The 21,725-nt window shown below is 41.4% G+C and overlaps 1 protein-coding gene across 3 annotated transcripts in view; it reads left to right on the forward strand.

The window, feature by feature from the left end:
- PDS5A (PDS5 cohesin associated factor A) overlaps window positions 1-21,725 on the forward strand; it is a 4,482,835-nt gene that overhangs the window by 2,867,916 nt on the left and 1,593,194 nt on the right. For all 3 annotated transcript variants that reach the window (XM_044062931.1, XM_044062930.1, XM_044062932.1), the window contains exon 23: window positions 18,915-19,051. In XM_044062931.1, coding sequence (XP_043918866.1) covers window positions 18,915-19,051 — 137 coding nt within the window. The remainder of the gene's footprint in view (window positions 1-18,914; window positions 19,052-21,725) is intronic.

Raw genomic sequence — 21,725 nt, forward strand, 5'->3', positions numbered from 1 at the left:
GTCTTCCTGCTATGCAGAAGCTTGAGGCCAACCTGAATACCAGAGTCTTTTCACCATCCCACAGTTAGCGAATGTCCACGCAGACCCAACGTCCAAATGTCAGGGTATATAACTAGTGTCAGCTGGTGCAGTCTTCAGTTCTTTCTTGCTGTGTAGTCAGTCCTGAACACCGCTTTATTATTTTCAGTCCTTGAGGTGGTTTGATTTACTAGAGTTCCTAACTCCTCAGATAAGTACCCCATTGATTACCTTTTTTCTTGTTAATGTTCAAGAAAATAAATAAGTTGTCTTACTTATGGTATGCAGATTCCCTACAAAGATTTCCATTATTATTGCCTTTTTTGTCTATGCCCTTGGTACAGTATTGCTAGTTGTGTCAGTATTTTGTGAGGTTCAGCTATAAACCTGTTAAGCATAGGACCAAGCCAATTCATTTACATACAGAATCCAATACAGCAAGCCTGTTGCATGATTTGCTGTCCGCCAGTTCCCAGGCAGTCGTCTGAAAAAATATAAGGATAAGCATTCGAAGGAGAGGGATATCGTGGATTCCAAGGACACTTTTTTGTCCAAGGCCTTAACTAAATTTGTTGTTGCCGACACAGGTTTTGTGCCTTTGCCAAACCCCTGGTCCCAGCATCATCTAGATCAGAGTCCTCTAGTTTAGTCCCTCAGGAGGCCACCAAGGTTAAGTCCCCTATCTCATAGTCTGATACCAGAGCGACGTTAGTTGAGCCTGAAGCCACTGAGCGGGCTATGGTTTCTGACTCTTGGGTTCTGATGACCAAGGATATCCTTCTGAGCCAGATTGACGTCATGGCCACCTGCAACACTGCCTGAGGCTTTCACTTTTCCTAGGCTGCAGGTATCCAAACCTAAGAGCCCCTTAGGTTTGCCTAGTTTTTGCTGTGTCATCCCACTGTTTCTTCTTCCTTGGTCTTTTCACAGGACTAGGTCAGGCTGGCTCAGGACTTCATGGATTTCAGAAAGACCAGACAAACCCACCCTGCAAAAGGATCCTGTGTCAAGAATGTCTTTTGGGAAAAGAAAAAGGGACAATCCTCCCCCACTGATATTTTGATTCCTGTGTATCAGAGGATGAGGAGGAATTGGCCTGTTTGGAACACCTTCCCCCTTCAGAGTTTTGAATATTCTTGAACTGGTGACTCCTTATCCTCAGGTTCACCTCCTGAAGATTTGTCTTTTATTGACACCCTTCACAGGATGAAGGAAACATTCACTTGCAAGTGTCGGGAATTTTCTAACATTACAGAGATCTTTTGGGGGGTTCTCGGGATGATGCATTTGAGTGTGTGTGTGTGTGTGTGTATATATATATATATATATATATATAGATATAGATATATATATATATATATATATATATATATATATATATATATAGATATATATATATATATATATATATAGATATATATATATATATATATATGTAGATATATATATATATATATATAGATATATATATAGATATATAGATATATATATATATATATATATATAGATATATATATATATGTGTGTGTGTGCATATATATATATATATATATATATATATATATATATGCACTCTGTCTTCCCCCTGTGCCTAGGAAGCCTGACTACTACTCTGCTCACCCTCAAAACTCTCCCCAGACTATTCCTAGCCAGTAGACTGTCAACCTTTTATCACTCTAGGGAAGACTGAACCCAGGACAAATGGATATTAAGAATCATAAGGGAAGGTTATGACATTTAGTTTTGGAAAACAACACCCTTCCTGGGAATTCCTCCCCAACCCCACACCACCAAAAATACAAGAAAAACTGTTTAAAAGCCCTACTAATGCAGGGGGTTCCATTCAGAGAGTTCTCCGAGAAGAAGAGATTGGTGTGTTATTTTTGCCTTTTTCTTCTGCCCGGGAAAGAAGGGACCTGGAGGCCTACCCTAGATCTCTGAAGGTTAAGCAGATTTCTTCATTTCACAAAATTATAGCTGTTAACTTTGCAAAAGCTTCTTCCCCTAATTCAGGATGTCATGGATGGAGACTGGATTTAGAGATGCCTACCTTCACTTTCTTATGTCCCTGGGACACAGGAGATATCTACAGTTTCAAGCAGAGAGATTGCATTGCCATTTGTGTACCTTGCTGTTTGACATGCCTACTGCACCATCTGTTTTCTCCAATTGTCTGGCACCAGTCATTGCCTTCTGCAGGACATAAGTTCATATAGATCTTTACTTGAATGACTTATTCAGGCAAGGTCTCCCTTGGAACTTAACACAGCCCTGCAAATCACCGTGGATTGCTTTTGAAAGGTCGGCTTAACCCTTGACCTCCATAAGTTACAGCTGCATGCAAGCAGGAAAAAAAATTACCTTCCTTGGAGTGGTTATATAGATTATGTCTTAAGAGAAAGCTTTCCTTTCAGAGGGCATAGTCAGCTTCTTTCAAAATACATCAGAGATCTACAAACCCAACTTGCCATCTTAGTATAAGAATTTCTCAGGACCTGGGTTACATGGCTTCTTGTGTTGTCATGATCCCCTTGGCAAAGTTATCTATCAAGGGCTAGGATCGCTAAATCACCCACTCACACAAGTCATTAGACTACAGGTACAAATATGACCCAGTCATAGTCCATGTGGGTGCCAATAACCCGAAATATACTTCCCTCATCTATATGAGCAAGGATATTATAGAGCTCTATCGCTGTGTGTCCCAGGCTGGTATGTGCCTAGCACTGAGCAGCATTGTACCTTTAGCAAGGATGATGTCACTGTATGAGCAAAAGATGGCTGACTTCAATAACTGGCTTAGTTATTGAAGTCAGCCATCTTTTGCTCATACAGTGACATCATCCTTGCTGAAGGATGATGTCACTGTATGAGCAAAAGATGGCCGACTTCAATAACTGGCTTAGTTTCTGGTGTCATTCCAAGGGGGTACAATATTTGTCAGCATGTGAGGATATAGTGAACAGACCACGTTGCTTTGCCAAGGATGGTCTGCATCTGCCCTCTCTAGACTTCAGAATATTGGCTAAAACCTTGTCCTTTCCCATAGTGTCTTCTTTAGGTAATGCCACACTGACAAACCTTCCAATGTATTAAAACCAGCCCAAGGGAATTTAAAGGTGCTAATGTTCAATGCAAGAAGCCTAAACAGGAAACTACACTTGCTGTTTTCACCCTGGAGAATTTGGACATCTGTGCAGTTATTGACACATGATTGAAAGCCGCAGAGAGCACCCCTGCAGTGCAGGGCTACAGTACCCTCCACACATTCAGGCCAGCTATTGCACAGGCAAGGCCCAAAGGTGGACATGTCTTGATCTATATCAACAGCAAATTCGTCTCTAGATTAGTCAGACAGGATGACGTGCTTTGAGTTTCTCTGTGTCCAGATTTTCTTAGGCAAGGTCCCATGTCATATCCTTGCAAGCTATAGGATCAGCCTGTATGACACAAGAAACTCATAGCTCATACTTGAACTTACTGGGGACCCTCACCATTCAACCTAATACCATATTCATGGGTGACTTCAGCTACCACACTGTAAGCTGGGATACTTGCAGGATCCCAGACTTACAGGCCCAGACATTCCTGAACTTTGTAAACACAAACACAGTGGACCACATATTTGTATGCGTACTAGGGGTGCAGACATACTCGACCTTGTACCCTCGAACATGGGAGAACAGTGTACCCCCCCAGTGTTATTTACACTCTGCTAAAGTCAGACCACAAAGTCATCTCCTTCACAATAAAGATCAATTCTGTGACCCCAGCTAAAACTGTAACATTTAGGAACTATTCTAAGGCAAACCTCTTATTACTAAGTGATAACCATATCACAATTTCAAGCCCCCCCAAACCATGAGGACACAGCTGCATATGCAGAATTAACAGAAACCCTGTACAGTCATGTCATTAAATGCACAGAAGCAGTTGTGCTTACCAGAAATGAGCCCAAAACTAACTAAAAAAAACAAACCACCGTGGATGAATCCAAACACAAAACAGGTTATTCAGCAAAAGAAAAAAGTTGTAGCTAAGATTAGGAAGTGCTACACCCAGCATGATCAAAACATTATAATCAATTTAAAACAATTAAAAGGGCAAATTAAGTATGCTAAAGCCAAATGTGAGGTAAAGATAGTGTCCCAGGCAAGGGACAACCACAAGGCTTTATTTAACTATGTCCAAAACCCCAAAGGCAACACACAGCAGTATGCAGAACTGATTGTAAATGGATCCACCTGCATGGAGCTGGAAGATGTAGCAAATTAAACTGGCTTACAAATTCATCTCCAGTTTTAGCCCACTCCCCCTCCTGGACATACCATCAAGCACCCCCAACTGCCACTAGGAAGTAGGTCCTAGATGCACTGTCTAAGGCTAAAAACACTGCATCAGTGGTCCCTGATAACATCCCAGGATGCTTCCTAAATTGCCTGAAACCTGACCTGTCAGGACCACTGGAGCCACTGTTTAACCATAGTCTCCAGATAAGCTTTGTGACGCATGAATCGTGACCTGCAATGGTCAGCCCTCTGCACAAGGGTGGGCCAACAGTGGACCCCAAGAACTAAAGACTCACAAGTCTGACTTAGTCTTGTATGCAAAGCCATGGAAAGACTTATTGAAATGATTAATAAGGACATAGAAAACCGTCAAACACTGGATCCAACACAGTTTGGTTTTGTCAAGGGCAGATCATGTCTGTTCATTCTGGTGGACTTATTTGAGAATGTCACCAAGGCAAAAGATGAGGACAAAACTGTGCATACTACCTACCTTTTCCTGGCTAAGACCTTTTATGCAATGTCTTACTCTGCCATTGTGAACATCTCATGGATTATAGTCTTAAACTCCTATGTTATATGGTGGATAGCCATCTGACTCTCTGATAGGAACCCGGAAGTTACGATAAGGGAGACCACCTCCATAAAGAGAGTGGTCACTACTGAGTCCCTCAGAGCTCTACTCTGGGACAACTCATTTTGGCTTTGAAATCCCGAAAGTTAAGACCAGTGTCAAGAGGCTCTGGCTGACCAAGTTTGCAAATGACTATAAATTAGGAGCAGTTGTAGAATTCCTCCTAAGAAGCGAACATCCTATAGGAAGGGCTAATACATACAAATGACTGCTGCCAAAGCTATAGCTTAAAACTCCGTGCCAAGAAATGTACAATAGTACCCAAAGTGTTTTTTTTTTAGTAACAACTTTGTTGCTACTAATATAAATGACAAGAAATTATCTTAACTTGCAACATTTTCTGTATATACTGTTTATAATCAATATCTTGTTATTGTATTAAAGCCAACAGCCTGTAATGTTGTTTACTATTGCTGCAACTTTGTATCTCTATGATGCACATGATGTGGAGCTTTTCTCCCCGGGCAGCTGCTGAAAAAGGACCTTTCGGAATTTTCTGGTAAACAAATGTAAATAATAAATAAATAAATTTATCCACCCTAGGAAATTACCTTATCTATAGCACACTAAGAATAGAACCAGTAGTCAGGGATTTGGTTATGCATGTAGAATAGTAACTGACAAATGTGTCTAAGGTAGTAAGAAAGTCATTCGGTGTTGCTCAGCGTATAAGCAAGAGCATGGCATCTTGTCATATTCTCCAGCAGACTTCATCAGGCCCATCATTTACTGCTGCACTCCCTTTGGTATACATGCAGCATCTGAAATGTCCACAGAGGTTCTCACAAAAATAATATAGGGAATAAACAGCATGTCCTTTGCAGATCACCTCAAAGCCCTGTCTGCATACTCAGTCTCCTACAGACTTGCTAAATGATACAGGATATCTTTGTATCCCACTCTGATGGACCTTCTGCATGTCCACAAAATGAATAGCATCAGAATTACTCAGTCTAGAGATTTAAACTTTGTTTGCGACATAAATAGGGCATGTTGGCGGGAAAGGTTTGTGTCACAGAAAATTCCCCTTCACTGGAACAGGCTTCCCATTTATGTGAAGCAGAGCTCTTCCTTAATCCTATTCAAGTGAAAAAGTGGACCACTGGATGGGAAGTTGGAAATACACACAGAAAGAACCGCATGTAGTTAGAAATACACACCAGATATAGCACCTGCATTTTTGATGGATGGAGCCAGCCTGTAAATCTTGCCCTAACTTACATATACTCCTTAAAAAATAACCTTTAAGGAACATAAATTAGTGGGATACAATTGGAATGCTTTACTAAACTTAAAAAAGCCCCAGTGGCTGTTAGACTCGAATACACCCATGAACCTACACCTATGAGGAAGTTGCAGTAGTTCATAAAGAAAACTTGGATGTAACATTTGCAACCCCTATAAACCATGATACCTCTGTTATGATGTCTAAAAAAGGATACACTATGTTGGGAGGAGAGTATTCATACCTACCTGGGGCTGATTTCATCCTGCCAGAGACAGTAAAAACCACTGTAACAGGCAGCCCCAGTAGGGATGGAGGACCCAGTTAAGACACTTCAGAGTGCAGGAGACTTGGGATAGGCAGCAGGCAAAGCAGAATTTCAATCAGAAAGGAATGCTGGTTTGCTATGAAGGCTTCCATAGCCAGTCTTCAGAAACTCTTCAGATATGGACAAGATAACACCACAGTCTTGTGCTACATAAACAGATGAGAATACAGTCTTATTTCCTCTGCAGACTGGCTTTGAATATTTGGCTACTAGCACAGCAAATCAGATAACACTTCTTAGCGTCCTACATTCAGGTCAGAAAAGACAGCTGGCAAGACTCTCTGAGCTGAGCCCTCATAGACTGCAATGAGTGAATGTTAGAGGGAAATCTTTCTGGATCTCATGTACCAATGGAGATGTCCAAGACATGGATCTCCTGTTCTCAACAGAACAGTTGAACAAGCTCTGTTGGAGAACATGGCACTCTGGTCCTAGAGAGAGGACGCCTTGTCTTCAGATGGACAATTATCTTCCTGTATGCTTTTCCATCGATATCCCTTATCCTAAGGGTACCTCTAAAGGTGGGGTTAGATAGCCCCAAAATAATGCTGATTGCTCCTTTGTAAACCAAGCAGCACTGGTGATTATTCACTGTCATTGGGATGGAGGACCAAAGTACTACTGCTAATCATGGATCTTCTCTCAGAACAAAGTGTGTGTGATACATCCCAACCTAACAACTGTCAAGCTCCTAACCTGTATTATTGGATTGTGTCTCCATCCATTTTATTTTACTCACAGGATGTCTTACCCATTCTGAAAGATGCCGTAAAAAAACAAACACCAGAAAGTCTTATTTAGCTAAATGGGAAATGTTTGCTAGCTGAAGCTTGTCCGAATGTATTCTATCTTATAACAACAAAGCAGTCAGTGACTGACAGCTGTATCCAGATAACTTTAATGAAAAGATTAAAAACGTATTGAGAGCTTTCGTTCACTAGGACTTCATCAGAATAATCAGTACCTTGGAAACTGAGCTCTATATAGCATTCACTGCCGCTTAATTGAGCCCAATAAGATAGCATTAATTAATTAATTAACACCACTGCAATATTCATTGCTTAAAAACACAAGCACCACATAGGTTCTGATCAATGAAAGAATCCAAAATTCCATGTTGCAGATTATTAAAACTATACCACTGGGTGATTCGATTTGCTAAAACAAACACAAAATAATACAACACTACATCAACTGATCACCTCATTCTTATATATATATATATATATATATATATATATATATATATATATATAAATACACACATTATTTTATGTATATATGCATTATTTTATCTGTGTTGTATTTTTTGTATTTGTTTTAGCAAATCGAATCACCCAGTGGTATAGTTTTAATAATCTGCAACATGGAATTTTGGATTCTTTCATTCATCAGAACCTATGTGGTGCTTATGTTTTTAAGCAATGAATATTGCAGTAGTGTTAATTAATTAATTAATTTATGTTATCTTATTGGGCTCAATTAAGTGGTAGTGAATGCTGTATAGAGCTCAGTTTCGAAGGTATTGATTATTTTGATGAAATTCTAGTGGGCGAAAGCACTCAATATGTTTTTAATCTTTTTGTTAAAGTGGTTTGGATACAGCTTCTGGTCTTGGACTGCTTTGTTGTTTTTGGTTTCGATGGTAGCGCCTTTGTTGCCATGTATTCTCTCTTCACAATCTAACTTATGTCAGATCCTTTAATACCTCTCCTCCCTCTTCAAGCAAGGCTTATCTTACTCCAGCATCAAGGTTTATGCCTCACCCATCTTAGCCTGCCTCCCAGGCTCCCTTCCTATTTAATTACATCTACATGTGCAGCAGTTTCTCAAAGGGATTATTCACCTCAGATCACCTGTTAAGGAACCTATTCCTCCCTGGGACCTGAATTTTGTAATTGGAAAAACTCGGCCACCATTTGAACCCTTGGCATCAGGTCCTTTCAAACAGTTGGCATGGAAAGCCATCTTTCTTCTGGCTCTCGCTTCAAATAGGCCTCTCTCTCAGCTCCAAGCCCTTATGAGAAAGGATCCATTACTAATCTTTCTCTGTGATAGTGCCCCCCTTAAAACCAGTCCCTCATTTCTGCTTAAGGTGGTATCAGAAAGGTCTTTAAATCAAGCCATTTACCTTCCTGTGCTCTTTCCAAAATCCACAGAGAGAAACGGAGAAGGCATTTTGCATTCCTTAGATGTACATAACTGAGATACTACCTTCACAGTACCAACTTCTCGAGCAGCTTAGACCAAATGTTGATAGACTCTACAGAGGGTAAACAAGGTAAACCATTGTTAAAACAAACCATTACCAATGGATTGCTAACTGCATCACATTTTGTTATTCTCACCATGGCAAACTGCTAACTTGTAAAGTCACAGCTCACCCCACCAAACATAAAGCCACCACTACTGCATTTTTAAAAGGGTCACCCAGTATAATCCTTTCTATAGGCTGCCACTTGGTCCTCTGTTCACACCTTTTTTAAACATTTCCACTTTGGGTCCATATTGAAGACAAGAGCTGAGTTTGCCTCTGCCTTCCTGCAAAGTCTGCTGCCCCAAGCTAATATCTCTTCCCAACCACCCTCTAAAAAGCTCTGGGAGTCTTCCCAAGAATCAGTACTACAACATTGACTACAGTAAACATAGTACAGTTGTTTCTGTACTTAACTATAATCGTAAATGTTCTAGCAGATCAGTGTTGCAGTAGCCTTTCCGACCCTCCTTGTTTCTTTGGATTGGGATAGGTCTCACCACCCACTCATCCCCTGACCTTTTCCTTCTCTTTTAGTCAGGGTCCTTCCTTGTACTCATGGCATTTGGGAAGGTCTTGCTATTCTTTAGGATCACTGGACTCCTGAGTCTTTGAAGATGGTACTGGCTGACACCCATTTTATACCCCGGCATCCAGATGCTGGTTCATACATACATTCACAGGTTCAAGGATTGTGAAAAGACTATGGTATTTGAACCTGCCACGGGCTTCTGCATGACTGGAAAACCCAAGTATCAGTACTGCAGCATTGATCTACTAGAACATCTACACTTACGGTAAGTGGAGATGCAACTGTACTTTTTGCCCCTTCTTTTGGAAATAGTCAAAGACAGTTACCACAAGCTTCCTCACAAACTGAACCTATTCAGAGAAGACTTGGGGTTGTTGAATGCCTGCATGATTGAATTTTAGTGCCCTTTAGACCTCTGTTTTTTCTGAGGATGTGCAGCAGGGGTTAAAGAAACCTGCCAGTACGAAATTGTATATTAGAAAAAGGAAAATATCTAGTTGGTGCCACATTAATAACCTAGACCTTTAAGTTTAGCATTTCTGTGAATTGACAATATTTGTGAGAGTTTTTATCCTCTGGACTTTCTTATTCCTCTGTCAAGGTTCATCTTTCAGCCATTTCTACATGTCTGCCCATGTATCCCCCTCTTTCAATGCAGTCTTACATCAAGCTGGTTTTGAAAGTGGTTCTACATAACTGTCCACCTAGCATACAGGTGGCTTCTCCTTAGGATCTTATTTTTTTTTGGGGGGGGGGGGGGGAATTAACACTTGTTCCATTTGAACCAGCTCATCAGGTCGATTTGAGGTTCTTAATAGGGGAAACTATGTTGCTGATTGCTCTAACTTCTGCACGAAGACCGTCAGAGTTGCAAACTCTTATGGTGCGTCAGCCATATCTCATTTTCCACAAAAATAGAGTTTCTTTGAGAAGTCGTCCTTTATGCCTAAAGTGGTACCCAAGTTTACTTTGAACCAGGCTGTTAATGTCTCTGTCTTCTTTCCACAACCTAAAAATGAGGGGAAAGGATTCTTCGTACACTGGATGTCCACAGACAGCTTAGATGCTATCCTGATGGAGGTAAAACATTCAGAAATTCTAGTAAGGAAAAAGGACAACCAGTGTCAAAGCAGACAATTTCCAAATAGATGTTCCATGCTGTATTTCCAACCCAGGTACAATCAAGGTGCATTCTGCTAGGGCCTTGGATTCTTCAGTGCCATTTTGGAAACAGATGGGACTTGAACCATCCTAGAGGCAGGCAGCAGCTGGGTCTTCTAAACTCGTTTTCCAAGTCTGTAGTAGACTTTGTTAGGACCATTCTCCAGGGGATCCTGAATCCTCATTCTTCCTCCTCCCAAACTTTCTGAGCTTTGGTCTTCCACCTATATAGTTTAAACTACTGCAGCAGTAGTAATCAATATGAAGAGCATAGTACAATTGTGTAAGTAAACATATTGTAACTGTAGATATTCATGTAGATCACTGTTGCAGTGGAAGCTCCCTCCCTCCATCCCTTTATTGTTTTGTATAATTTTGTTACTAGGGTGAAGACAGTGACTTTTTATATACCTACCACTGGCCAGTTTGTGTGCTAGCCATCCTCCTTCAGTTTGTATGATAGCTTTGAAGGGCTTGGTGGCCAGACCACTGCTGTTTCTCTTTGGCTGCTCAAGCCATCAACGGTCTGGGTACATGAAAGGTGCACTAAAACTTTAAAGCTGGCCAGCTGTTATGTCCTGTGCAAGATGTAAACCATCTAGCTTAGGCTACTGCAATAGTGTTCTGTTTGAACATGTACTGTAATGGTTAGTTTACTTAAAGAAGCATAATGTTTGAGTATTATAAAGGAAGTAGAAGAACTAGAGTTGGGTTACTGCAGAAAATGAGAGAAGTTATTTATTTATTCACATTTGATTACCAAGAAAGTCCGACTGGGTAGGAGCACATTTTCAGCGTAGGCCCAGCAAGAAAAGCTCCAAAGTATTATAAAACATTTTAAGAAAAATAACTTTACAGTCTTTCAAACTACAAAAACATCTACAGTTTAAATAATTGTACCAAATTAAACATAACATGAAAATATTGGTTAAGAATATATAAAAGTTATGTGACAATATTTAGAGAAATGCTAGCCAGTTTATAGAGAAGTTAAAGGTAAGTTGGTATAATACAAACGGGAATTGCATTATGAAGTGAGAGAAGATCGGACTTATCCTATGTTTTGAGAGAAAGCCAGTGGAGAGAAATTGATAGAAGTAAGGGAGTAAGTGAAGAAGGGAGAGTGAGGAGGCATAAGGGATGAATAGGCACATGTTCACATTTAGGGATATAGTTTATTTCTCCTTGTTTCTGGAAAGATGTTCATCGTGTTTCACTGCTGCTGTCATTACACTTGGGTTATCCTGCCGTCAGGCGGTCCTGCAGTCGGCCAGAGTTCCAAAATCTTGGTCCGGCGTCGGTTGCTGTCACTTCTTCCCTGACGTCAGTGCGCCAGGAGTATATAAGATGCAGCCAACGCCATTTTCTTCAGTCTTTCTTGCCGTGCGGTGCCCAAAGCAAAAGCAGTTCGCAAGTGCCGGTCGGCCGACTCCGGAGATTTTCAATTCGAATTTCAGAACCAAAGTCTTCAATAAAGCTAAGTACCCCGTTGGGGAAACTTTTTCTTGCCTCAGACCGATGTCAGTAAAAGTTAACAATTGTATTTCTTGTGGGAAGCAAATACCTCATAAGGATTTTCATTCTTACTGTATTCCTTGCCTAGGCCCTGACCTCGACATCACTAGTTGTCGGTTTTGTGCTAGATTTAACAAGCGCACTATTAAACGTCGGTTTGACTTTGCTCGCCATTACTTTGGCCGAAGGTTCAATTATACCATGGCGTCGGAACAACCGACTACCAGAATACATAAAAAATGCAAAGACAAGGATAAGGACAGGCATCAGAGTCCCAAAACTGACGATGAAGCCGCTTCTAGGCCGTTCGCCGGTTCTCAGTGAGGCGCTTTCGCAGCCCCTGACACCCGCTACCTCAGAGCTACAGGCCGCCTCCGACTCCCACGTGGAGATGTCTAGGCCTCTGGAAACTCAAGCTATTGGGCCTACGGAAACTAACCCCTCAGATGGGTCCAGAGCCGCTGAGCAGGCATCGGCTTCTGAGGGTGTTTTCAGACCTTCACAACTTACCATTAAATCTACAGCCAAGTCTAAAACTCCATTAAAGACAAAGAAGCAAGTACAGCATTCACCTGGACAGGCCTCCATGCCTAAAAACAGATGCTTAAAATGGCCGAAGACTTAATTACTCTGATCAGGGGTTCCCATCCCCCTCCAGATAAAAGGCATAGGCAGGATACAGACTATGATTCCTCTGACCAGGTTTCCATTTCTTCTGATTCCTCTTCAGACCAGGGATACTCTTTACCCCCCCCCCCCCCCCCATGAGGACTCCGATGCTGAAGAATCAATTCCTTCAGCCTCTCCTCCTGAGGATTACTCTTTTGGGGAAACTTTACATACCATGAGGGAGCATTTCCATTGGGAAGGCCAGGATTACTCAGAATCCAAGAAAAGGCTCAGAGACTTTCTTTTATTGCCTCAGCACAGGCCCCTTGCTATTCCACCAGTGTTGGATATTGTGGATGATGTGTTCTCTGAATCCAGTTTAAATCCTGATTCTTTGCCCCCTGCTCCAGTCAAGCCAGACAGGTACTACAGAGTCCCTGACTCTCACAAATTTCTTTATAAAAACCCTGTTGCTGACCCAGAAACTATTTCCTAGGGTCCCAAAGGGGTAAAGGCTTCCACAGCTAAAAATCCAGTTCCCTCTGACAGGGATTCTAGAGCATTAGACAGATTGGGGAAGAAAGTTTACACTTCTGCAACTTTAGCAGTGAGGGCTTTAAATTGCCAGTTTCACATGCTTAAATACCAGCAGTATTTAACGTATCTGTTAAAACAGAAAATGCTTACAAGTTCAGAACATCCTGACTATAAGGAAATGCAGGATTTATTGCATGCAGCTGAACAAGTGGAAAAACATACTCTGCAATGTGGTTTTGATTCATTAGAGGCTTCTTGTAGAGCAGCAGCTACAGGAACTGTGATACGAAGGCATGCTTGGTTAAAAGAACAAGGTTTACCTGATCATGTTAAGGCAAAATTATTGGATGCTCCTTTACAGCAGGATATTTTATTTGGTGTTAAGGCAGAAGAGCAAACAGTGAAGGATTTCTTACAGGTACAGCCACCTCGATTTAGCAGAAATTGGCCCTCCAAAAATTGGTCCTTTCCAGTGTCAGACAGACCACAAGGAGGCAGATACAGACGCCCAAGAGGCAGATCTCAGCCCCAAGGCTCTAACAGACCACGACAGTGGGGTGCTTCGATCCCAAAAGGAGGGGAAGACAAGTCACAACCTTATAGGAAACAGTCCCAATGACTTCCCCCTTCAAATGCCAAGCACTTACCTTTTGGAAGCTCCCTTAGGGGGAAAACTAGCACTTTTTTCACAAAATTGGCATACAATCACCCGAGACAAATGGGTTTTGAATATTGTGTCTCAAGGTTACAGGTTCCACTTTCACACTCTACCTAGGTTAAAATGAATGCCAGACCTGCCACCAAATCAACGGGCAGAGGCACAAAAACAAATTGCAGCCCTCATGGACATGAGAGCTATTCAAAAAGTCACACAACAGGAAAGGACAAGGATTTTACTCAAGACTTTTCTTGGTCCTCAGAAAGGACAAAGCCTGGAGACCCATACTGGACCTTTCTACTCTAAATACTTACATGGATGTTCCAACATTCAAAATGTTGACTCTTCAGCAGCTTCTTCCCATGCTGGGCAAGAAGGCTTGGCTTGTTACTTTGGACCTGAAAGAGGCATACCTGCATGTCCCTATCGGACATAATTGCAGAAGATACCTCAGATTCATAGCTGGTTCAATGCATTACCAATTCTCTGCACTGCCCTTTGGCTTATCTACTGCGCCCAGGGTCTTCACAAAATGCCTGGCACCAGTAATTGCATTTTGCAGACAAAAAGGAATTCAAATATATCCATACTTGGACGACTGCCTTATTCAAGCAGAGAGCAAGGACATTCTTCTACAGCATCTGGCGTTTGTAAAAAGATTGCTAATTTGCCTAGGGTACACAGTAAACGAAAAGAAGTCAAAACTAGTGCCCTCACAAGAAATAATATTCCTGGGTGCCAGCTTAAATACAACGGCCCAGATGGCTTATCTCACGCCAGACCAGCAAAAACAGCTGACTCAGTACTTTCAATTGATGGCAACAAAAACCCAACTCCCTGCAAGAAAAATTCTGCAGGCCTTGGGGTTCATGGCATCCTGCATACTACTAATACCATATGCCATACTGCGTATGAGGAAATTACAATGGTACCTAAAAAGTATTTGGACTCAACACTGTCACAGTTTGGAAGCAGTAGTACCACTTATTCCCTGCCTACAACAGGAGTTTCGATGGTGGGCACAGGCATGTCACCTCAACAAGGGACAGCCTTTCACTCTACCCACAGCTAGGCAGACACTAACAACAGATGCTTCGGATTACGCCTGGGGAGCACACATGGCAGGAAAATGTATTCAGGGCAAGTGGGCCGCAGACCAAATACATCTACTCATCGATCAAAAAGAGATGCTAGCTGTACAAAATGCCCTAACAGCTTTCAAGGACCTTCTGCATCCAGGACATCTACTACTAAAGACAGACAACACCACAGTTATGTGGTACATAAACAAGCAAGGGGGCACTCATTCTTATCCCCTCTGCAGGCAAGCCATGACCTTGTGGAACACAGCTCTAACCTATCAAGTTCATCTGCAAGCACAATTCCTGCCAGGAAAGAAAAATACTCTGGCAGACGACTTGAGCAGAAACATCATGGATCCTCACGAGTGGAAATTAAATCCACAAGTATTCAGCATGATAACACAAAAATGGGGGAGCCCAGACATAGATCTTTTTGCCTCCCCAATGAATTGCCAACTACAGAATTTCTGCACAAGGACTTACCACGCACAAGCATGGAAAGTGGATCCTCTCTCGTTCAGCTGGAAAAGCCTAAAAGTTTATGCCTTCCCACCACTGCCTCTCCTTTCAAAGGTACTCCTAAAAGCCAGACAAGAAAAGCCAAAAATTATCCTGATTGCCCCAGACTGGCCACGCCAGCACTGGTACCCAATCTTAAAGAACTTAACTCAAGGCCCACCATGGATTTTACCTCAAATTCCTCATCTTCTGATTCAACAAAACAACCAGATCCTGCACAGCCAGCTCAAAACCTTAAACCTGGCTGCATGGCAGATTCCTTAGTCAAGCAGACAACATCTTTCTCTAAAGCTGTTATGGATGTCATTTTGGAGGCCAGGAGGCCTAGCACCAGGAAATCCTATTCAGAAAAGTGGAAGAGATTCTGTGCCTGGAACCAAGCTCAAAGCTTTGACCCTCTTGTCCCAAATATTCCTCAGATATTACAATACTTAACTGAGATGCTGGACAAAGGCCTATCCTTTTCATCCATTAAGATCCACGCCTCTGTCATCTCGGCTCATTACAACACAGATCCTCCTATTTTCTGTCATCCAATGCTAAAACTGTACCTCAGAGGGGCTAAAAACATAAAACTGCCCGGGAGAGCACCAACACCAACTTGGGACCTCAATTTCGTCTTGGAAAAACTAACTTTACCTCCTTTTGAGCCAGCCAATTCAGCAGAATTAAAATATGTGTCATGGAAAACTGCTCTGCTTCTGGCAATAACCTCAGCTCGAAGAGTCTCAGAGTTACAGGCACTAATGGCAGTGGAGCCTTTCATCATTTTTCACCAAGACAGGGTTTCTTTAAGAACAAACCCTTCATTTATGCCAAAGGTGGTCTCCAGTGTGGCTCTTAACCAAACTGTTCACTTGCCAAATTTTATCCAAATCCCCAGAATAAAGGGGAGAGACTTCTGCATTCATTTGGACATACACAGACAGCTACGTTTCTACTTGGACAAAACAAAAGCTTTCAGGAAAACTGAGCAATTGTTTTTAGCATATGCTGCAGGATCACAGGGAAAGGCTATTTCAAAACAGACCATTTCAAAGTGGATAGGACACTGTATACGTTTCTGCTACACACAGCATGGGAAAACTGTACCTAGCAACATTAGGCCACATTCCACCAGGGCAACATCCACTTCAACTGCCTACCTTAGAGGAGTACCTACCAAAGATATCCTGGAAGCTGCAACTTGGAGTTCACTGCACACCTTTACCAAACATTATCACTTGCCTCTTTATTCTAAATACAGAGCTGGCTTTGCCACTGCAGTGCTGCAGGGCCTCATAGCCACCCCAAATCCTCTATAGAACCAGCCACCCTACCTCAGCTTTGGGATTCAACCAAAGTGTAGTGACTGCAGCAGTAAAACACTATGAACATAGTACAGTTTTGTACCTACCATAAATGTAGATGTTCAAGTGTATTCACTGCTGCAGTCCAGGTTACCCTCCCTCCATCCCCTCTTTCTTAGCTGGGACTTATCTATACCTTTCTACCCTATACTACCTATGTGGTGTATTTGCTGGTAACTGAAGGTTTTGGTTTTACTTTTTATATATGTTTTATTAGCAATATGTATTGCCTACCTATTTGGGGGCACCTGACATCTGGGGCAAGAAAAACTGAAGAAAATGGCGTCTGCTGCATCTTATATACCCCTGGCGCACTGACGTCAGGGAAGAAGCGACAGCAACCGACGCCAGAGCAAGACTTTGGAACTCTGGCCGACTGCAGGATAACCCAAGTGTAATGACTGCAGCAGTGAATACACTTGAACATCTACGTTTATGGTAGGTACAAAACTGTACTTTCTGACTGTGGTTTATCCCATTATCAGCAGAGGCCCGTGGCGAAAAGCTCCATATATTAGACAAGTACATTTAAAGACAAAAAAAAAAGACATTTTGTAAAATACATGGAGTTCACGTGAAAACACAATTTTATGACTATATCTAGAACATATTATATAACATACAGTAGCCTGTAAATTTAAGGAAATGGCATTTTTTTCTATGAGGGTAGTTGCTACAAAGAAATTACACAGATGGAGGATATATTGTGCAATGTGCTTATCAGTTGAAAGTATAGAGAAGGTAGCAAAGGCAGTAAGAGATTTAACAGGACGCAGACCTTAAGAAGTTGTATGAAATATTAGGCAGATCGAAGTAGAGAGCTTGTATAGACCTGTATTAGAGAAAAGGCATTGGTAGTTACCTGGAAGTGGAAGTTTTGTAGGAGAGAAAGTAGGTGGAGGGTGGAGTGGCAGTCCAAAGAAGAATAGTGTAAATGACAATTGTAGAACATACAGTGAGATTTCTTAGTGATAGAGTGGTAAAGTTACATGTGTAAGATTAGGGTACAGAAATGTAATTGAGCAATGTATGTAATATTGGAGTGAATGAAAATTGGTTAAAAATAAAGTATGTGTATTTTATTTATATATATATATATATATATATATATATATATATATATATATATATATATATATATACATATATAAAATGTGTGTGTGCGTGTGTGTATGTGTGTATATATATATATACATATATATATATATATATGTATGTGTGTGTGTGTACTGTATGGCAGTAATAATGAAAACTTAGAAATGACCCAGAAGACACCAGCATTTAGTGCGTTTTAACCTTTGACCTTTTATTACACAACACACTGAATTGTTCAGTGAGTCTCAAAAGGACTGCCAGTCATATAGGTAGAATATTTTTTTCCATATGCCTGGTTATGCCAACATCAAGCAGTGGAGTGTTCACTGATACTGATGAGAAGAATAAGAAAAAGTATCTGGATAAAACTGCTGACTCATTCTGTGTGATACAGTGAGGTGCCCTGCGATTCTCATGTGTCTCATAGTACAACATTGCTCATATTGGTCAAGAGGAATCAATTGAGATGGTTTGGGCACAAGTGTATTTTATTTTCATCTTTCTGTGTTAGCAACAAAGGCCTGCTATATCTGATGGTGGTAAGTGTGGATGATTGTGTTAGAGAGCATTTTTTAGCTATGTGGAACCGTATAAAGCTTTGTACATCTGCTTCAGATTACAGAAACCAAAATAGCATGCCCACCTGTGTGGAGGATGGTTTTCTGGGATTTTAAGGCACAACTCTTTCCCTGAACCAGTAAATGGAGCTTTGATCCCAGGTGCAATGTTATTTGGAAAGGGTTTCTTATTTTACCCTCCCTCATTTTGAGAGTTCTCTAACAAGATGAATCTCCTCTTACATTTTGAAGGTATAGTAAAGCTAATTGTTTCAGGCTTGATCTTAAATCTACTTTGTTACAGATGATAAAATATGAAATTTGCTGCTGTATTTTAATGTTTTTTTCTGGAGTTGTGTTCTGTTAAATATAGAACTTTGGAATGTTTTCTTTCTTGTTTACACCTTGCTTTGTTGTGTCACTGTGCATTTGTTAACAATAAGTGACAAACCCTATATTTTCAAAAGTGTGTACAAAACTAGGTGCTGTGTAGACTTTTGGTGTAATTTGTCTGATTTTGATAGATATTTTCATAATACTCTTCCTTTGTAGGTTCAGGCTATAAAGCTGCTAGTTCGGTGGCTGCTAGGTATGAAAAACAACCAGTCAAAGTCTGCAAACTCCACACTTCGATTGCTGTCAGCCATGCTAGTAAGTGAAGGAGACTTGACAGAACAGAAACGAATTAGGTAAGAGTTGCAAATAGTGAGGACTTCAGTTTCAAGTCCTTTCTGAGTTTCACATATGAAGGATTTCTCAGTTTATTTTAGCAATGGCATCACTTTTTTTCTCCTTGGAGTCTGTTCCAGTTCCAAATGAACTTGGGCTTAACTGAAAATTAAACATTAGTCTCAGGATGTATTGGGTGAATGGTAATTTTAAGAAGTAGTAAATAGTCTGAAATGCAAAATATCAGTCAACCAAACTTGATGTGGTTGGGCATTATTACTTTTACAGTGATGTATATTTTCTTAACAGAGACTTAGAAATGAAAGGATAGGAAATCATGTGATCTCTTTTGAGGCCAATCAAGTGACAGTTCGGCATTTTTTCCTTGACGGGTCATGTGCTTGAGAGCACACTTGTGTGGGAGTGGTCTTTTTCCATGGTTTGATGCACCAACTTTATGACTACATTTACCCTGAGTCCGCTATTTCTTTCTCATTGTACAATTCAGATATGGATTCTGATTTCTGTTGGTGAAGGATTCCCTTTTCATTGCCTAAAATTTGTATCTTCATGGTGCCTGCATGACTACCATATAGTTACCAATACACCTGTACCCAGCATTTCTTCTGAGTACATAAAGTACTGCCATAAGTGCTATTCATCCCAGCCACTCACATATTTTCAAGGTAGCAACTCTTAGACACTCTTGCTACTAGAAATATGACAAAGGTTGATAGGTCTTTGCATGCAGACTAGTGGAATGGTCTCACTTGTAACCTCAGGTTTCAGCCCGAGTACTCTCCAAAGCAATGAGAATAAGAATGTAGGCAGTAGCCCGGCCATTAACGAATTATTTTTATTTTTGAAATGCTATCTAGTCACTGTAGGTGTTCAGCTCATATTTGATTAACAAGGACTCAAAGCTGTACCCTGCTTCAGTAGTTAACAGGGGGTCCCGGTGCAGTGCATCCATAACTGCTAGTCTGTTTGAGGGGAGGGTGCATTCTGGGATTTATAAGCACAGCTCATCCCCAGTCCAATTAAGTGATGCTTAATCCCAGGTGCAGTTTTCTTTGGGAATGGTTTCTTATTTCACTCTGCTCCATCTGGGGGTACTATAGACAAGATGAATCTCTCTTCCTTGGGCCTACTAGAGTTCAGAGAACCAGTTTGAGGAGAATCCACAGTCTGCATTTACCAGGGCTAATGTTTTGGGGCTCGTGCATTAAGTAAATGTTCATAGCAGAGGCTTGAACTGCAAATGGTAAAGAAGACTCTGAGCGCATGGCTTGGTGCCAATGCCTTGCTTGTTGCAATCTCTCTCATGCCACATTCCTGAGTGTTGGTTCCCTCTCACCGAATGTCCAGCACTCTGTCATCAGATCTGTCCTTGCCTCTGCAAGTTAAGATGATGCGCGAGCTTGATGTTCGTGTTTGTGTTGCAGTCATTACATTTGGGGTAATCTGTTGGCAGGTTGCCCTCATTCAGCCTGAATAACAAAGTCTTGGGTCCTGCGTCAGTTGCTGTCTCATCTTCCATGACGTCAGGGGTATAAAACATGCAGCCGATGCCATTTTATCCAGTCTTTTTTGCCACACTGTGCCCGAAGCAGAAGCAGTTCGCAAGTGCCAATCGGCCGACCCCCTGAAATTTTCGCATTCGAGTTTCAGAACCGAAGTCTTCAAACTAAAGCTAAGTACCTCGTTGGGGAAACTTTTTCTTGCTCCTTACCAATGTCAGTAAAAGTTAATAATTGCATTACTTGTGGGAAGCAAATATCTCATAAGGATTTTCATTTGTACTGTATTCCTTGTCTAGACCCAGATCACAAAGTGCCTTGCTGTTGGTTTTGTGCTAGATTTAACCAACGCACTATTAAGCGTCGGTATATTTTTGCTTCTAAATATTTTGGTTCAAGATTTAATTATCCTGAAATATCATCGGTTAGCAGTCCGACTACCGGAGTTCACAAAAAACACAAAGAAAAAGACAGACACATACCGTTGAGGCAAAACTGACGACGAAGCTTCTCCTAAGCCAATCACCGGTACTCAGTGAGGCGCTTTCGCAGCCCCTAATAACCGCTACTTTTGAGTTGGAGGCCTCTACCGAGACCCATTCGGAGTCCGGTATGCCACGAGATTCTCAAAGTATTGAACCCGCAGATGTCTTTCCCTTGGATGGCTCCAGAGCCGCTGAGCAGGCACCTGCTTCTGAGGGTGTTTTCAGGCCTCAACATTTTTATATTAAACCGACGCCAGCCTCAAAAACAAGGTCAAAAACATCTTCTATGTCTAAAAAACTGACGCATGAGCCACGTGCTCAGGCCCCTATGCCTAAAACACAGATGATCAAAATGGCTGAGGATTTAATTACCTTGATCAGGTGTTCCCAACCCCCACCCCTGCTAAGAGGCCTAGACAAGGCACTGATTATGAATCTTCAGATCAGGTTTCCACTTCTTCTGATTCCTCTTCTGATCAGGAATTTTCTATTCCACCCTATGAGGATTCTGATGCAGAGGAATCCATCCCATCTGCATCTCCTCCTGAGGATTACTCTTTGGAGAGACTTTGCATACTTTAAGGGAACATTTTCACTCTGAGAGTCAGGACTTCTCTGAATCAAAAAAGAGGTTTAGGGATTTCCTCCTTCTTCCTCAGCATAGGCCTTTGGCAATACCTCCTGTATTA

Source organism: Protopterus annectens, chromosome 2.part1, assembly GCF_019279795.1.
Source record: "Protopterus annectens isolate FY-2018-M chromosome 2.part1, PAN1.0, whole genome shotgun sequence".
NCBI classification, from domain to species: domain Eukaryota; kingdom Metazoa; phylum Chordata; order Ceratodontiformes; family Protopteridae; genus Protopterus; species Protopterus annectens.